The sequence below is a fragment of the Pelophylax lessonae genome, assembly GCF_965119305.1.
Source record: "Pelophylax lessonae genome assembly, chromosome: 5".
Taxonomy (NCBI): domain Eukaryota; kingdom Metazoa; phylum Chordata; class Amphibia; order Anura; family Ranidae; genus Pelophylax; species Pelophylax lessonae.
Genome location: NC_138772.1, coordinates 16,693,492 through 16,711,044, shown reverse-complemented (window position 1 = coordinate 16,711,044; position 17,553 = coordinate 16,693,492). Strand labels below are relative to the sequence as shown.

At 46.6% G+C, this 17,553-nt stretch overlaps 1 protein-coding gene across 1 annotated transcript in view; it reads right to left on the bottom strand.

Annotated features, from left to right (window-relative positions):
* Positions 1–17,553, bottom strand: part of OBSCN (obscurin, cytoskeletal calmodulin and titin-interacting RhoGEF) — a 740,285-nt gene that overhangs the window by 635,827 nt on the left and 86,905 nt on the right. Inside the window, exons 11-12 of the mRNA XM_082257722.1 lie at positions 4,738–5,013; positions 2,149–2,424 (exon numbers count right to left, since the gene is read on the bottom strand). Coding sequence (XP_082113848.1) covers positions 2,149–2,424; positions 4,738–5,013 — 552 coding nt within the window. The remainder of the gene's footprint in view (positions 1–2,148; positions 2,425–4,737; positions 5,014–17,553) is intronic.

Genomic DNA, 17,553 nt, shown 5'->3' with positions numbered 1-17,553 from the left:
TTGAAGGGGGCACAGCGCAGTGTTTATTGCATTGAAGGGGGCACAGCACAGTGTTCATTGCATTGAAGGGGGCATAGCACAGTGTTTATTGCATTGAAGGGGGCACAGCACAGTGTTTATTGCATTGAAGGGGGCACAGCACATTGTTCATTGCATTGAAGGGGGCACAGCACAGTTGCATTGAAGGGGGCATGCACGCTGAACTCTGCATTGTGGGGGCACAGCACAGTGTTTATTGCATTGAAGGGGGCATAGCACAGTGTTTATTGCATTGAAGGGGGCATAGCACAGTGTTTATTGCATTGAAGGGGGCACAGCACAATGTTCATTGCATTGAAGGGGGCACGCACGCTGAACTCTGTATTGAAGGGGGCATGTACACTGGTCTCTGCATTGAAAGGGGGCATGTACGCTGGTCACTGCATTGAAAGGGGGCATATACCCTCTCCTGTACCATGACCTGTGACATGCCTATACCATATCTGTGCCATGCCTGTACCATCACCTGTGCCATGCCTGTACCATCACCTGTGCCATGCCTGTACCATCACCTGTGCCATGCCTGTACCATGACTTCAAAGTCACGCAATTTTTTACTGCGTTTTTTGACGCGAAGCAATACCTATTACATTTTTCTTTTTGCGCCCCCCCAAAAATTTTGAGCACCAGCCGCCACTGTTCAATATTGAGTTGGCCCACCCTTTGCAGTTATAACAGCTTTAACTCTTCTGGGAAGCCTGTCCACAAGGTTTAGGAGTGTGCCTATGGGAATGTTTGACCATTCTTCCAGAAGCACATTTGTGAGGTCATGCACTGATGTGGACGAGAGAACCTGGCTCGCAGTTTCCACTCTTATTCATCTCAAGGGTGTTCTATGGGCTTGAGGTCAGGACTCTGTGCAGGCCAGGCAAGTTCCTCCATGTCTTTATGGACCTTACTTTGTGCCCTGGCCCAAATCATTTGGTGGAGGGAGGATTATGGTGTCGGGTTGTTTTTCAGGGATTGGGCTTGGCCCCTCAGTTCCAGTCAAGGGAACTCTTAAGGTGTCAGCATACCAAGACATTTTGGACAATTTCATGCTCCCAGCTTTCTGGGAACAGTTTGAGAATGGCCCCTTCCCGTTCCAACATTACTGTGCACCAGTGCACAAAGTCAACAGGTCCATAAAGACATGGACTTTGGGGTGGAGGAACTTGACTGGCCTGCACCTCAACCCAACAGAACAACTTTGGGATGAATTTGAATGGAGACTGCGAGCCAGGCCTTCCTGCCCAACATCAGTGCTTAACCTCACAAATGCGCTTCTGGAAGAATGGTCAAACATTCCCATAGACACACTCCTAAACCTTGTGGACAGCCTTCCCAGAAGAGCAGAAGCTGGTATAGCTGCAAAGGGTGGGCCAACTCAATACTGAACCCTGCGGAATAAGACTGGCATGCCATTAAAGTTCTTGTACATGTAAAGGCAGGTGTCCCAATACTTTTGGTAACATAGTGTATATTATATTATAACCAAGTCCATAAAAGTCTCTGGCAATTGTCTATAACACTTGTGGCAGCTGTCCCCAGAGCAGAAGCAGTCTCTGTAATTAAAGGGGAGAGGGACGCGCCTACTACGTGTAGAATAAGGACTGTTTATTAAAAAACACATAATTGGCAACTCACATTGTTAAAAGGTCAGCAAGCTCATCAATAAAAAAAAGACTGCTACTTTGTGCGTGATGTCTTCATCCCTCCATCCACCTGCTGGCTCTGTTTATCTGGATAGATGGTTTAAACATGGTCCCTCGAACTTCTGCTGTGTCTCTGACATACATGCTGGCTTGAAAAAAGGAGTGCACATGCTCTGAAACGCGTAGCCATGTACATCCTGCTGTCATGACGTCACTTCCATCAGCGTGCGTTCCAACGTGGATCTCGAAACCCAGAAGTTCGAGACACCATCTTTCCACCATCTTTCCATAGAGCCAGCTGTCACATGGAGGGATGGAGACATCACACACACAGAACAACGATCTCCTTTATTGATGAGCCTGTTGACCTTTTAACAATGTGAGTTGCCAATTTTTAATAAACAGTCCTTATGCTGCACTTACTAGTCACTTCCATCTCTCCCCTGTTTGTTCAATATTCCATAATCCTGCTAACCTTTGACGTTGATCTTGAAGTTGATCTTCTGTCCGGCGGCCTCACAGGTATATTCTCCTGCATCTTTCTTCTCCACCTGCTCCACCACCAGGCGCCGTGATTTACCTACAGACTCTAGCTTTAGTTTCTTACTGGAGGTGATCAACTTTCCGTCCTTGTACCACTTCACCTCCGTCTTCTCCTGGGCCACCTCGCAGCTTAGGGTGGCCTTCTCCGAGATAATAACTTGGACCTCTTTCTGGACTTTGTCCTGATGGATGAAAGCTGGCTCTGGTTCTGTAGATAAAACACAATACCTTGAGTCTGTTGTCTGCAAATATGAGGAAACTGAGCAACCATGTGTTTGAAACTTCCCTAGACTCTATAAACCTTCTAACTCACAAACGCAAAGGGGAGGTCTACGAACAACGTAACCCACCAGAGTCCTTAGAAGAAGGTGGAGAGACTTAGAAAAGCTGTTTTTTTTTTTAGTCCTGTGATTTCAGTTCTAGAGTCCAAATTCTATCTAAATCTTAATTTTCAGTTTTGGAATTATGCTCTGACAAGTGAACTGACCTTTATAGGAAGAAGAGTTCCAGCCGCAATGTATTATTTTTCTTTTCTAAACCCCCAAGATGTTCTTTATTCTCCATGTTACATAAGCTAATGATATTAAGGTTTTTAATATCAAACTCACCTTTATATTGATCCAGCAGCGGGCTCCCATCTTAATTGTGGGCATCTGAAGCCCACTAGCGCCTTCTTCCGGGAATAGGTGCTGCTGGTTACCCAGCATGCACCTCCAGATCTCACGCGTGGGCATAGGACACAATGCACCCAGAATGACATGGCCCCAAAACATCACTATGCTCAATCTTACATGGTCTGATGTCCTTGTGGATGATTAAATGTAAAAGTGCAGTAATACTCTTCTAAATATCCACACAGATCACCGCTCTAACCGCCTCTGCCACCGCCGCTGCCTCTTCTGTGTATAATACACTGACAATGGCAAAAAACCTCAGGTTTCCATTTTCAAAAATGGCGCTTGCCTTGCATCGCGTCATTTCCTGTTTGGAATAAACGTGATGCTAACAGGCGGCGATGCCCACTGACTCCTGGGATATGATGTACCTCGCCGCAGCGCCGAAAGAGGAAGAAAGAAGCATACACCATAGCAACAAGGTAAACAGAGCAAGGGAAAAAAATGCCCAGTGTTGTTTCTACTTGCGGGATTGCAGCGATTTATAAAAAGATGCAAATATGGGTGTGACTCCGCTTTAACTGCTTACGGACCGCCCGCCACAGTTTTACGCCGGTATTTTGATGTTAAATACCAGGGCTATGGCAGCAGATAGCTTCCATAATCCCTGTATTTTTTTAAATGGTGGGCGGTCTGCTTTAACATAAGGGTGGTCCCAGCAGCGGATTCGCTGCAGGATCACCTTTATGGGCGGCGGGAGAGGTGCCCCCCCCTCCCTCCACTTCCCGCTTATTTTCCACGCTTACCGGACCCGCTCTACTCCCAGGCAGGAAGCCAAGTGAGGGCAAGATGGCTATGGGGCCACTTGGCTTGAAGAGGAGCCAGGAGTGCCAGCAGGGGTTTCCTTCTTTGTCCTCCCTTCCTGCCTAGTGCTAGTTGGTTTAGTCCTAGGCTACCTAGACCCTCTCCACTTCTTCCATGTTCTCTCAGTTAAGCTGGCCATAGACGGTTCAAATCTCAGCCAGTTCAGCAGGAACCTGGCTGAGATTCAAACATTGAATGAGCAGGCTTGAATCTACCCAAGTTGATGGATCAGAAAGTCACTGTCTTTTTACACTTCAGAAGACTGTAAAAATATCCTCTGTACTGCAACTATTTGACATAAAATTGTGTTGGATTCAACTTCTGTGTCTTATTGAAGTGTTAAGCTGCCTGTAGATGGCGCCAAGTCAACAAGCGACCATACTGTCCAGACAGGTTGGGTCCTTATGTCAATGCATAAAGAGGTATTTAAAACAGAAGGGTATTCGTTTTAGGGCCTGTTGATGGTGTTTGGTCATATGTCCATGGCACCAACGTCTATGGCAGGGGTCTGCCAAATATGGCCCTCCAATTGTTCAGGAACTACAATTCCCATCATGCCTAGTCATCTCTGTGAATGTCAGAGTTTTACAATGCCTCATGGGACATGTAGCTGGAGGGCCATAATTTGAGGATAGTTTGAGGACCATAGTTTGAGGGCCATAGCTCAGCCAACAGCTGGAGGGCCGTAGTTTGAGGATCCCTGGTCTATGGCATTAAAAAAAATTTGAGATGCTTGAGATCATTCAGAATTCATTGGCAGGTGCATTTGACCTGCAGATGAGGCTTCTCCTGACCTCATTTGACCTGCTGCAAGCGCGTTTTGCATTCACATTGTATAGGAATTAAAAAACCTATTGAAACAAACAATAGATTTTTTGACACAGGCCCTTCGATTTTTAAAAATGATGTCAAAATGTAACTTGCCCTCAAAATTTCACCTTTTACCACCATGAACAAATGTCATAAAGGAATAAGGATCCGAGAAATCTGTTCTCAGAATCTTGCTAACCACTTAGGCTGTTGCTAGGAAACAAATGACCAACCTTTAACGTTGATCTTGAAGTTGATCTTCTGTCCGGCAGCCTCACAGGTATATTCTCCGGCATCTTTCTTCTCCACCTGTTCCACCACCAGACGGCGTGATTTACCCTCAGACTCCACCTTCATTTTCTTGCTGGAGGTGATCAGTTTTCCATCCTTGTACCACTTCACCTCCGACTTCTCCTGGGACACCTCGCAGCTCAGCATGGTCTTCTCTGACAAGATAGCTTGGACCTCTTTCTGCACCTTGTCCAAGTTGGTGAAGGCTGGCTCCGGTTCTAAAAGGGAAGGAAAATCTCTTACTTTTCTTATTTTGTATTTGTTGTAAATGTGGCTCAAGTCAATGCCTTGTAAAAGCCAAATCCAGAGAATTCTTATGTGTCAATTATACCTGAAAAACGTTGACTGATGACACTGATATGTCTCGGGAAATCCAATTGTAGGATTTTGTTGCAGTAAATTGTGTTTCTGCTTTCATATATTTATATATTCTCAACCATCAGTAAATAAGCTTTAAAGCAAGTCCTCGCTAAACTCTTTAGCTTAAGGCACCGAAGAGCAATTTATACTCAATGTTCATAACACAAACCCTTTTTCTTTCCTTTTTTAGCAGCTCAGCCCCAGTAGCAACTCAGCTCTCTTTGTTGCCCATCCAAGTAGTGACTCAGCAGCTCAGCTCCCCCTGTTCCTCCTAAAATAACTAATTATATCAGCTTCCCTGCCCCTCTCCTTCCCTCAGTAACTTAGCAGCTCCACTACCGCTGCTCCCCCTTCCAGCAGTGAAGCATCACCTCAGTGCACCCAGCCACACCCCCCACCCACCCCTTTTCCCCACACTGACTCAGCAGCTCAGCTCCCCCTGTTCCTCCTAAAATAACTCATTATATCAGCTTCCCTGCCCCTCTCCTTCCCTAAGTAACTTAGCAGCTCCGCTACCCCAGCTCCCTCTTCCAGCAGTGAAGCATCACTTCAGTGCGCCATGCCCTCCCCCTACCCAACCCCTTACCCCAGAGTGACTGAGCAGCTCCACCCCCTTTCTCCCCCTTCCAGCAGTAAAGCATCACCTCAGTGCACCCTGTTTATACCCCCTTCCCCCACAGTTCCTCAGCAGCTCAGCTCATCCTGCTCCCTCTTCCAGCAGTGAAGTATCAACTCAACTCACCTTGCTTCATCCCCCTTCCCCTGAATAACTCAGAAACTTAGTTCACCCCTTCCGAAGGTAATGTAGCAGCTCCACCTCCTCTGCTCCCCCTTCCAGCAGTAAAGCATCACCTCAGTTCACCCCGTTTAATCCCCCTTCCCCCACAGTGACTCAGCAGCTCAGCTCACCCTGCTCCCTCTTCCAGCAGTGAAGTATTAACTCAACTCAATTTTCTCCATCCCCCTCCCCCTGGGTGACTCAGCAACTTAGCTCATTCCTTCCCACAGTAACTTAGCAGCTCAGCTCACCCTGCTCCCCCTTCCTGCAGTAAAGCATCACCTCAGTGCACCCAGCCACACCCCCCACCCACCCCTTTTTCCCACATTGACTCAGCAGCTCAGCTCACTCTGCTCCGTCGTCCAGCAGTGAAGTATCACTTCAGTGCCACATGCCCTCCCCCAACCAACCTCTTACCCCAGAGTGACTCAGCAGCTCCACCCTCTTCTCCCCCTTCCAGCAGTGAAGCATCACCTCAGTTCAGCCTGTTTAATCCCCCTTTCCCCACAGTGACTCAGCAGCTCAGCTCCGCTCACCCTGCTCCCTCTCCCAGCAGTGAAGTATCAACTCAACTCACCTTGCTTCATCCCCCTCCGACTCAGCAACTTAGCTCACCCCTTCCGACAGCAATTTAGCAGCTCTACTCCCCCTGCTCCCCCTTCAGCAATAAAGCATCACTTCAGTGCCCCATGCCCTCCCCCACCAAACCCTTCTCCCAGAGTGACTCGGCAGCTACACACCCCCCCCCGTTCCCCCTTTTCAGCAGTGAAGCATTACCTCAATGCACCCTGTTTAATCCCCCTTCCCCCACACTGACTCAGCAGCTCAGCTCACCCTGCTCCCTCTTCCAGCAATTAAGTATCAACTCAACTCACCTTGCTCCATCCCCCTCCCCCTCCCCCTGGGTAACTCACCAACTTAGCTCATTCCTTCCCACAGTAACTTAGCAACTCCACTCCCCCTTCCAGCAGTGAAGCATCACCTCAGTGCTTCCTGCCACACCCCTCACCCACAGCACGGATGTGCGGCTCCAGGGAGTCCTTTCTTTAACAACTTCTGGACCGGAAGCTTTCACCCCTTAATGACCAGGCCATTTTTTGCAATTCGGCACTGTGTTACTTTAACAGACAATTGCGCGGTCGTGCGACGCTGTATCCAAATAAAATTGATGTCCTTTTTTCCCCCACAAATAGAGATTTATTTTGGTGGTATTTGATCACCTCTGCAATTTTTTTTTTTTGCACTATAAACATGTAATGGTGGCGATCTGCGATTTTTTGCAGGACTGCGACATTGCGGCGGACAGATCGGACCCCTAACTGACATTTTTGACACTTTTGGGGGGGACCAGTGACATTACTACAGTAATCAGTGCTAGAAAATATGCACTGTTACTGTAATAAAGACACTGGCAGGGAAGGGGTTAACTCAGGGGTGATCAAAGGGTTAAATGTGAGCCTAGGGGGTGTTTTGCAACTTTTGGGGGGAGGGACTTGTAATATCAACACAGAGACCTGTGATCCTAAATAGGAGGAACACAGGAGCTATGCAATGATTCCAGAGAGAACAACGGCCTGATGTGCTTACAACAGCAGACCGCTGTTCTCTCTTCACGGGGAGCTTTTACGGGTGCCCCTGGCAGCAATCGCGGCTGCCGGCCCCTCGGATCGGCTTCCCCGCTGGTGAGTGGGCGCGCGCTGGCGCCGCCAGGGTTGCTCCCGCGGACCACCATACAGGTACAGCGATTCGCGGGAACCTGCCGCCATATAACTGCGGTGGCTGGTCGGCAAGTGGTTAACATCAGCTGCCCCTGTTTAAAAATTCCCGCAATAACTTAGCAGCTCCACTCCCCCTGCTCCCCCTTCCAGCAGTGAAGCATCAGCTCAGTTGACTCTGCTCCCCCTTCCCACCAGTGACTTGATATCCCAGCTCCCCCTCTCGCTTCCCCTCGCTGGCAGTGACTTGGCAGGTCAGCTAGTCCTGATCCCCCATCCCAGCCATGACTTAGCAGATCAGCTCACTCAGCTCCAATCTCCCAATGGTGGCTCAGCAGCTCAGCTCACCCTGTTCTTCCCAACACTGATTCCAACTTTCTAATCTCTAATATAAACACAGTGCAGGAGCCTAGGACGAGAGGGAGAGCAGGGTGCTGAGACCTGACCAGAAGCACATTACTGCTTCTCTGGTGATTTTTGAGGGTGAATTATTCCACATTGCCTGTTGTTGCAGAGGTCAGTGAGGGCTTGCTTGGAAGTGTACTTACCTCTAAATAATAATATGTAACCAGGGGCGTAACTACAGGGGTTGCAATTGCAACTGGGCCCCGTGCTCCAGGAGGCCTGTGCCAGCCCCCCTGTACACCTGGATAGGGGGGGTGGCAGGGGCAGCATGTAGAGAAATAACTGTCCTCCTTTTTCCCCCTGTAGCTGCAGGAGGAAAATGGAGGAGATTGGTTCCTCTGTATGCTGCCCCCACCACTCCTCCTATCCAGTTCACTTGTGTTCTGCTGTCTCTGGGCCCCTGTGGGCTCCCCTGGTCGCAAGGGGTCAGTAAAAATGTAATTGACCAGCTCCTTCCTTTTCTGAATGGACAGAGTCATAAGCAGTGACATTGTAAAAAAATAAAAATAAATGATAAAAAAGAATCCAAATAAAATACCAAAAAAATAAAAACTACTGATACCAGTGGGGGAACTTCCAGGATCACAAAGGTCTGACTTGCAACCGGGCCCTGGCATTCCACCACCGTGGGGAGGCCCCAAGATGGCAGGAAGGGGGCCCACTGCAGAACTTGTGAAAGGGTCCCACTGCGGGACCATAATAAAGGGCCCCGCAACGAGAGTAAAGGTACCCAGGATCAGTAGGAAGAGCCCCAGGCTTGAAGGGAAGGGCCCCTGGCCAGGGGTCCAGGGGGACCCTTCATGGTTTCTTGCACCAGGGGCCCTGAAGGTTATAGTTACGCTTCTGTATGTAACTATTTATATTTCCACTGCCTTCCCACAACCTCAATACTGGCGTCAAACTCAGATTTTCCAGAAAAATGTTTATTTTTTATTATATACAGTCACCGGCCAATTTATTAGGTACACCTGGTCAATTGCTTTATAATGCAAATTGCTAATCAGCCAATCACATGGCAGCAATAATACATTTAGGCACCTAGAAGTGGTGAAGACAACTTGCTGAAGTTCAAACCAAACATCAGAATGGGGAAGAAGGGGATTTAAGTGACATTGAACCTGGCTGAGTTGTTGGAGCCAGATGGGCTGGTCTAAAATATTTCAATAACTGCTGATCTGCTGGGATTTTTACGCACAACCATCTCTCGGGTTTACAGAGAATGGCGGGAAAAAGAGAAAATATGCAGTGAGCGGCAGTTGTGTGGAGGAAAATGCCTTGTTGATGTCAGAGGTCAGAGGAGAATGGGCAGACTGGTTTGAGATAATAGAAAGCCAATAGTAACTAAAATAACCACTCGTTACAACCAAAGAATGGCGGTTTAGGCTGGTGGTGTAATCCCCTTGTGGAGGCACCATTTGTGGATGGACATTTTTATGGTTACACAACCTATCATATTGCTATAATCTTTTTATATGGACTATAAACTGAAGGACTTATGAATAAATGGTTGTGGAACGAATCATCTGAGTTTCCATTATTTCTTATGGGGAAATTCGCTTTGATATACGAGTGCTTTGGATTACAGGCATGTTTCCGGGAGAATGGGCAGACTGGTTCCAGATGATAGATAGGCAACAGTAACTCAAATAACCACTCGTTACACCCAAGGTATGCAGAATACAATCTCTGAATGCACAACACATCCAACCTTGAAGCAGAAGACTACACCGGGAGCCACTCCTGTTAGCTAAGAACAGGAAATTGAGGCTACAATTGGCACAGGATCACCAACATTGGACAATAGAAGATTGGAAAAACGTTGCCTGGTCTGATGAGCCTTGATCTCAGCTGCGACATTCAGATGGTAGGGTCAGAATTTGGAGTAAACAACATGAAAGCATGGATCCATCCTGCCTTGTATCACCGGTTCAGGCTGGTGGTGTAATGGTGTGGGGGGATATTTTCTTGGCACACATTGGGCCCCTTTAGTACCAATTGAGCATGGTTTAAACACCACTGCCTTAGGAGGAGATACTGTACACCATATGAAAGGTCCATCTGCATTCCTCGATATAACATCATGTTCCCAACAAATGGGGAGGAGATACTGTACACCATATGAGTATTGTTGCTGACCATGTCCTTCCCTTTATGACTACAGGTGTTTTTTAGCCTTCCTCTGGATCAACTGTGGGTATAGGATTGTGTATATGGGATTGTATGGTTGTGTTTTTTGTTTTTTATTGGTTGAGCCAGATGGACTTTTTTCAACCTGACTAACTATGTAACTATGTATGTGTCCCCATCTTCTGATGGCTCCTTCCAGCAGGATAATGCACCATGTCACAAAGCTCCAATCATCTTACCCAGTGGTGGCCCGTCCATTGGGGGCGCAGGGGTGCTGCCCCCCCATCCATGCGTCCGGCCCCCTAATCTACATGCAGGACGCCAGTCCCATGGATTCCAATGAGAAATTTTTTGGCTCTACTAGGCTTCAAAAAAGGGTGGGCTCGGGGCGCAGAGCACTGCGCCCTGAGCCCACCCAATTGTGTGACAATAGGGAATGAATATTCACTATTGCCACACCGATTCTCCTCCCGGCCATTCAGGAAGCGGGTCTTGAGACCCGTTTCCCGATTGGCCAAAAGGAGAAGCCATGCTATTGGCAAAGGAGGAGGAGGAGGGAAGAGACGCAGGGGAAGCCCACAGAGGAGACAGAGGGGGAAGCCGCTGCTGCCTTTCCAGGGTTAGTGAGCTGACGACTGGGGGGGGGGGGTTGGGTGTGCGGGCTGGAGCTGGTGTGATCGGGGGGGGGTATGGTGTTGTCCGTCTGCCGGCCCATGGGGCACCAGCCGTCACTGATCTCACCACTGGTTTCTTCACCATGACAATGAGGTCACTGTCCTCCAATGGCCTCCAAACTCACCACATCTCATCCAATAGAGCACCTCTGGGATGTGGTGGAATGTGAGATTGGCACCATGGATGTGCAGCCAACAAATCTGCAGCAACTGTGTGATGCTATCATGTCACTGAAGGAATATTTATCCTCCATTTTTTTCTTTCAACTCCATCTTGTTACTAAAACCCTAGACTCAGCTTAATTAAAAAGCCTATCTAAGTAAATGTCCTTGAAAGTTTCCAGAACGTTACGCTTTGTGATCAAACTGACCCTTAGAGCAAGCCTGTTTGAAGTAACTAATTATGCCTTATCTTAAACCTTAGTCTGATGTAATGGCAATTATAACTATGCCTTATTTTTATTAACTCACATGTAAGTACGTGACTTGAAGCACGTAATGGTAAACTGCTATTCTTGTATCAATTCTATGTATAATCTACTGGAAAGGGACTTTCCCTTTTACTTTCTCTATAAAACGTTCTTTACTGTTTGAATAAAGCCGAGCATTCTGTGACATTGTACCTGCCGTCTCTGTGTGTCATTGAGTGCTCCCAGATATCTGAAGGAACTTTGATGCCTAGGGCCATGCAAGTCTGTATCATTGCCAACAGTCACTATGGATCAAAATCTCTGAGGAATGTTTCCAACACCTCGTTGAATCTATGCCACGAAGAAGGAAGGCAGTTTAGAAGGCAAAGGGGGGGTCCAACCCGGTATTAGCAAGGTGGACCTAATAAAGAGGCCGATGGGTGTAGTATCCACTGGCACAGTGTGAGACGCCATCATTTGGCCATGCAACCTCACAAACATAGAAATAAAGCTTCTGAGCTTTCAAAATGTAAAAATATTTTCCATAATTCTACTCTTTCCGGAGTGGGGAGAAAATTGTCAAATGAAATAGCAGCACTGATATTCGGAGGTGTTCCCCAGGTAAATGGACGCTGTGACGCCCCGCTGTCTATGAAGATGTAAGCTAGTAATTGGAGTGTCAAATGAAAGTGGCTGTTAATCCTGGCTGACTTTTACAGATGGCTCACATTACAGGTGGATTACTAATAAGGAATGCCCCTACCACTGCGGATGTGTGATACAGAATACTGCTGATCCAGAGAAAGCCATTAACAGTAACAGTACAGCTAGAAAGGTGACCTATAGTAAAAAGCAATGCCAATGTACTTAAAGTGAACCTGTCACAACCAAAGTGAGAATACGAAGATGAAAGTCAGAAATCACCTTCAGACTTCAGTGAAGACCTCGTGGTGGAATAACTTTCTGCAAAAGGTCAAGGTTCAGCCCAAAGCTCTTAACCACTTAAGCCCCGGAGGATTTGGCTGCTAAAAGACCAGGGGGTATTTTGAGATTCGGCACTGCGTGACTTTAATGGACAATTGCACGGTCGTGCGACGCTGTACCTAAACGAATTTGGCGTCCTTTTTTTCCCACAAACAGAGCTTTCTTTTGTTGGTATTTGATCACCTGTGCGATTTTTTGATCATGCGCTATAAACAAAAAAAGAGCGTAAATTTTGCAAAAATAACAATATTTTTCACATTTTTTTATATGAAATTCCCCCAAAAAAATGTAAAAATCAAAATTTTTTAACATTTTCGGCCAATTTGTTTTATGCTTCATATGTTTGGTAAGAAAAAATCGCAAAAAGCGTATTTTGATTGGTTTGCGCAAAAGTTATCGCGTTTACTAACAAAGGGAAAGATTTTTGTCATTTTTGTTGTTTTTTTTTTAACGCGTAATGGCGGCGATCTGCGATTTTTTTTGCGGTACTGCGACATTGCGGCGGACAGATCGGAACCCTTGACTGACATTTTTGACACTTTTGGGGTTACCAGTGACATTTCTACAGTAATCAGTGCTATACATATGCACTGTTACTGTAAAAATACACTGGTAGTGAAGGGGTTAACTTTATTTGAGAGGGAGGGGCTGTGTGTGTCCCTAGGGGCGTGATTCTTACTGTGATTGGCTGTGGCTTGAGCTGTAGGAACACTGATCAACGGTCCTACATTGTAGAACTGTGTGATCAGTGTTTCTACACCAGGGAGAATGACAGGCGGCTTGTTTACATTAGCCGCCTGACTTTCTCCCTCTCCCTCGACGATCGCCGAGTCACATGCGCAGGGGGGGTCCGTGACCGCGCGGGAGCGCGCCTCCGGCGGCGCGCGCTCGCTCCCCAGAGCCTCACAGGCTAGCGACGTAGACCTACGTCGCTCTGCTTGTGAGGGGCTGACTGCCGCAGTAAATATACTGTGAGCAGTCGGCAAGCGGTTAAACTTACTGATTTGCACATAAGCAATCAAGTATAATGCGTTATAATAATCCTGTTACAATTTAATAATGAATAAAGCTTGCAACCAAGAGTTTGCATACTTCATTCATATAGGAGCTCTTTTAGCCACTTCTGGACCGGAAGGATTTTTCCCCCGTATGCCTCGTACACACGATCAGATAATCGGACGACTTATCGTTCGCATTTTGTTGCATGATACTAATATCGAATTAAACAATGCGTACTAAACGTATGATTCTGGAAAAGCTTCCTGGTTGCGTAGCTTTTTCAGGTTCTTTTTGCGTTTCTGATCATGCACGGTCTTTGTCTATCGGTTTTTAGCGGATGCATACTGTGCTGATTAACCACTTAACACATATCCACGTATCACTATCTCGGCTGACTTTAAGTGGTTGTACCGGGGTGATGCCTCTAGCTAGAGGCATCATCCCGGTACCGTTTTTTAGAGCCGGCAGTTGGCTTTCTGGCGGCAATGACCGATGCCGCTCAGGAGCCGCTCGATCGTTGCCCCAGTGATCGGGAGGGGACACCTCCCCCCCTCCAGCCGCCTTCCACAGCTCTGCGTGGGTCTCCCGTCACACCGGGAGACCCGAGCAACCAGCCGACGCGTCCGCCGGCTGGATGGAGTCCCGATCAGAGCCGGATGCGGCTTCGATCGGGTCTCCGATGACGTAGCAGCGCTCCATGACGTCACATCTGGGTTACTCGGCTGCTAAAGGCGCCGAATTTAAAAAGTGAGTGTACTCAAAAATGCAGTTTTCGGCGTTTATAATACATGGAAGTGTAGTGGAGGGGTCTGGGGTCTTTTAGACGCGACTGACATAGGGCTACCTTGTTTCGCGCGAGTTTGAGAAAAAAAAAAGTCAAAAAGCAGGATCTGCAGAGGATCGGGTTCATACTCCTCTGTTCCACCACCTATTTCTTAAAGGGTAACTCCACTTTGGTGGGGGGAAAAAATAGCAAATAAAGAAAAAATAATATAGCGTATACAATTGCGACATATTGTAATTGAATGTTAGTAAAAATGACCTTTCCTTTTCAATCTGCAGCCGCTGTAATTTGTTGAAAATGCAATATGGCCGCCTGGAGAACACATAATTTGCTGCTTGTGTGATTGGCTAGCCAATTTTCCCTGCACTATTCCCTACCACTCTCCTGGCCCTTTTATGTGCCCCGTTTATTGACTGTTGGGTTCCAGTCAGCGCAATAGCTTATTCTTTTTCTTTGGTATCATATCCCCTGCAACAAAATTGTCATTTTTTGTTGATACTCCCTATAGCAGGGATATGCAAACTGTGACCCTCCAGATGTTGCACAACTACAAGTCCCATGAGGCATAGCAAGACTCTGGCAGCCACAAGCATGACACACATAGGCAGAGGCATGATGGGACTTGTAGTTTTGCAACAGCTGGAGGGCCACAGTTTGCATATCCCTGCCCAATAGGAACACGTCTAAAGGGATGCAGGCCCGGTAGATTTCCTCATTAGTGCTCTGCAGGTGCACAGCTGATTGATAATTATGAAACCACTCCCATTAGACCCACTCAGCACAGAGGAACAAACAATGATTTCTTCAGAATAACAAAAGGTAGGGACCTGCAACAAAGGCTCATATAATCCTTTTCACATACAGAGATCACCCAGAGTGGAAAGTTTTTTCTCAACGAAAGTGGAGTTACGCTTTAAATCTGTACTCATTCAAAAGCTACAGTTGAAGTCAACATTAACCACTTGCCGACTGCCTAACGCCGATCTACGTCGGCAGTCAGCCCCTCACAGGCAAAGCGACGTAGGTCTACGTCGCTAGCCTGTGAGGGTTTAGGGAGCGAGCGCGCGCCGCCGGAGGCGCAGTCACGCACCCCCCCGCGCGTGTGACCGGCGGACCCGATGTCCGCCGGTCACTCTGCGATCGTCGGGGGAGAGGGAGAAAGTCAGGCGGCTTGTGTAAACAAGCTGCCTGTCATTCTCCCCTGTGTATGAAGGATGATCATACGGTTCTACTATGTAGAACCGTTGATCACTGTTCATACATCTGAAGCCACAGCCAATCACAGTAGAAAGCACGCCCCTAGGGACACACATAGCCCCTCCCTTTCAAAAAAAGTTAACCCCTTCACTGCCAGTGTATATTTACAGTAACAGTGCATATGTATAGCACTGATTACTGTAGAAATGTCACTGGTAACCCCAAAAGTGTCAATATTGTCAGTCAAGGGTCCGATCTGTCCGCCGCAATGTCGCAGTACCGCAAAAAAATCGCAGATCGCCGCCATTACGCGTTAAAAAATAAAACAACAAAAATGACAAAAATCTTTCCCTTTGTTAGTAAACGCGATAACTTTTGCGCAAACCAATCAAAATACGCTTTTTGCGATTTTTCTTACCAAACATAGGTAGCATAAAACAAATTGGCCGAAAATGTTAAAAATTTTAGATTTTTACATTTTTTTGGGTGGAATTCCATATAAAAAAATTTTAAAAATATTGCTATTTTTGCAAAATTTACGCTCTTTTTTTGTTTATAGCGCATGATCAAAAAATCGCACAGGTGATCAAATACCACCAAAAGAAAGCTCTGTTTGTGGGAAAAAAAGGACGCCAAATTCATTTAGATACAGCGTCGCACGACCGCACAATTGTCCGTTAAAGTCACGCAGTGCCGAATCGCAAAATACCCCCTGGTCAGGAAGGGGGTAAAATCTTCCGGGGCTTAAGTGGTTAAGTCCCACCTCTATAAATTATTTTAATGGCATATAGGAACTAGAATGAAATACATTACAACTATATTGTTACAATGTATTTATGAATAAAGCTTGCAACCAGAGTTTGCATAATTCATTCATACAGGGGCTGCTTTTAACCACTTGCCGACCAGCTTTACTGCGGCAGGTCGACCCTGTTACGTGAAACCACGTACCTGTACGTCGCTTCCTGTAGCAGATAGTGGGAGCCAATCAGCGGGTCCAGTGTACATGATTTCCGCTGGGCACCCGCAATCGCTCCCCATGGAGACAGAGCAGCGGTCTGCCGATGTAAAGGCAGACTGCTGTTCTGTCAGTGATAAAACACAGGAATCTTGTCTTCCTCCTATTTAGAAACACAGTTCTCTGTGTTCATCTAGTGAGTCCATCCCCCACACAGTTAGAAAACACCCCCTAGGCACACATTTAACCCTTTGATCGCCCCTGGTGTTAACCCCTTCCCTGCCAGTGTCACACACTAACAGTGCATATTTTTAGCACTGATCACTGTACCGTATTAGTGTCACTGGTCCCCCCCCAAAAGTGTCAGTTAGGTGTCTAATCTATCCACTGTAATGTCGCAGTCCCGCTAAAACTCGCAGATTGCCGCCATTACTAGTAAAAAAAAAGTTAAAAAATTTAAAAATTCCATAAATCAATCCTATAGTTTGTAGATGCGATAACTTTTGCGCAAACCAATCAATATACGCTTATTGAGATTTTTTTTTTTTTTACCAAAAATATGTAGCAGGATACAAATTGGCCTAAAATAATAAAGAAATTAGTTTTTTTTTTTTGTTTTTTTACACTTTTTTACTGAATGTGTTTTATAGTGAAAAGTAAGAAATATTGTTTTTTTTTTTCAAAATTGTCAGATTTTTTTGTTTATAGCGCAAAAAATAAAAATCGCAGAGGTGATCAAATACCACCAAAAGAAAGCTCTGTTTGTCAATTTTATTTGGGTACAGCGTCGCACGATCGCGCAATTGTCATTTAAAATAACGCTGTGCCGCATCGCAAAAAAAAGGCCTGGTCATGAAGGGGGTAAACCTTCTGGGGCTGAAGTGGTTAAAGTTGCGCACGCTTGTGGAATGATACGGTATTTGTAAATTTCCTTAGGTGACACTTTATAAGCCTTTACAGGTTGCCAGTTTAGAGTGGCACAGGAGGTCTGATGTTGGGATTATCGCTCTCGCTCTGAGGTCCATGACAATACCTCACATGTGTGGTGTGATCACTGTTTACATACGCATGTGGGACCAACGTGTGCATTCGCCTTTGCACGCGAGCACAGGGGGGGGGGACATCACATCACTTGTGACAGCAATAGGCACGTGAAAGGCACTCTATATGGAAAGATCTGCGGACTATTAGACCTCAGATGTCTCCTCTGCCCTAAAAGCATCTTTTCACACCAAGATCGGTGCGATCAAATGCTTTCAAGATTTGAAAATGGCGCTGTTTATATCCAGTCAAACCATAAGTGGCAATAAGTGGCAATAGTACTCGTCTCTTCCGGTTTCTTATACCACAGAGCTCATTGGAGACCT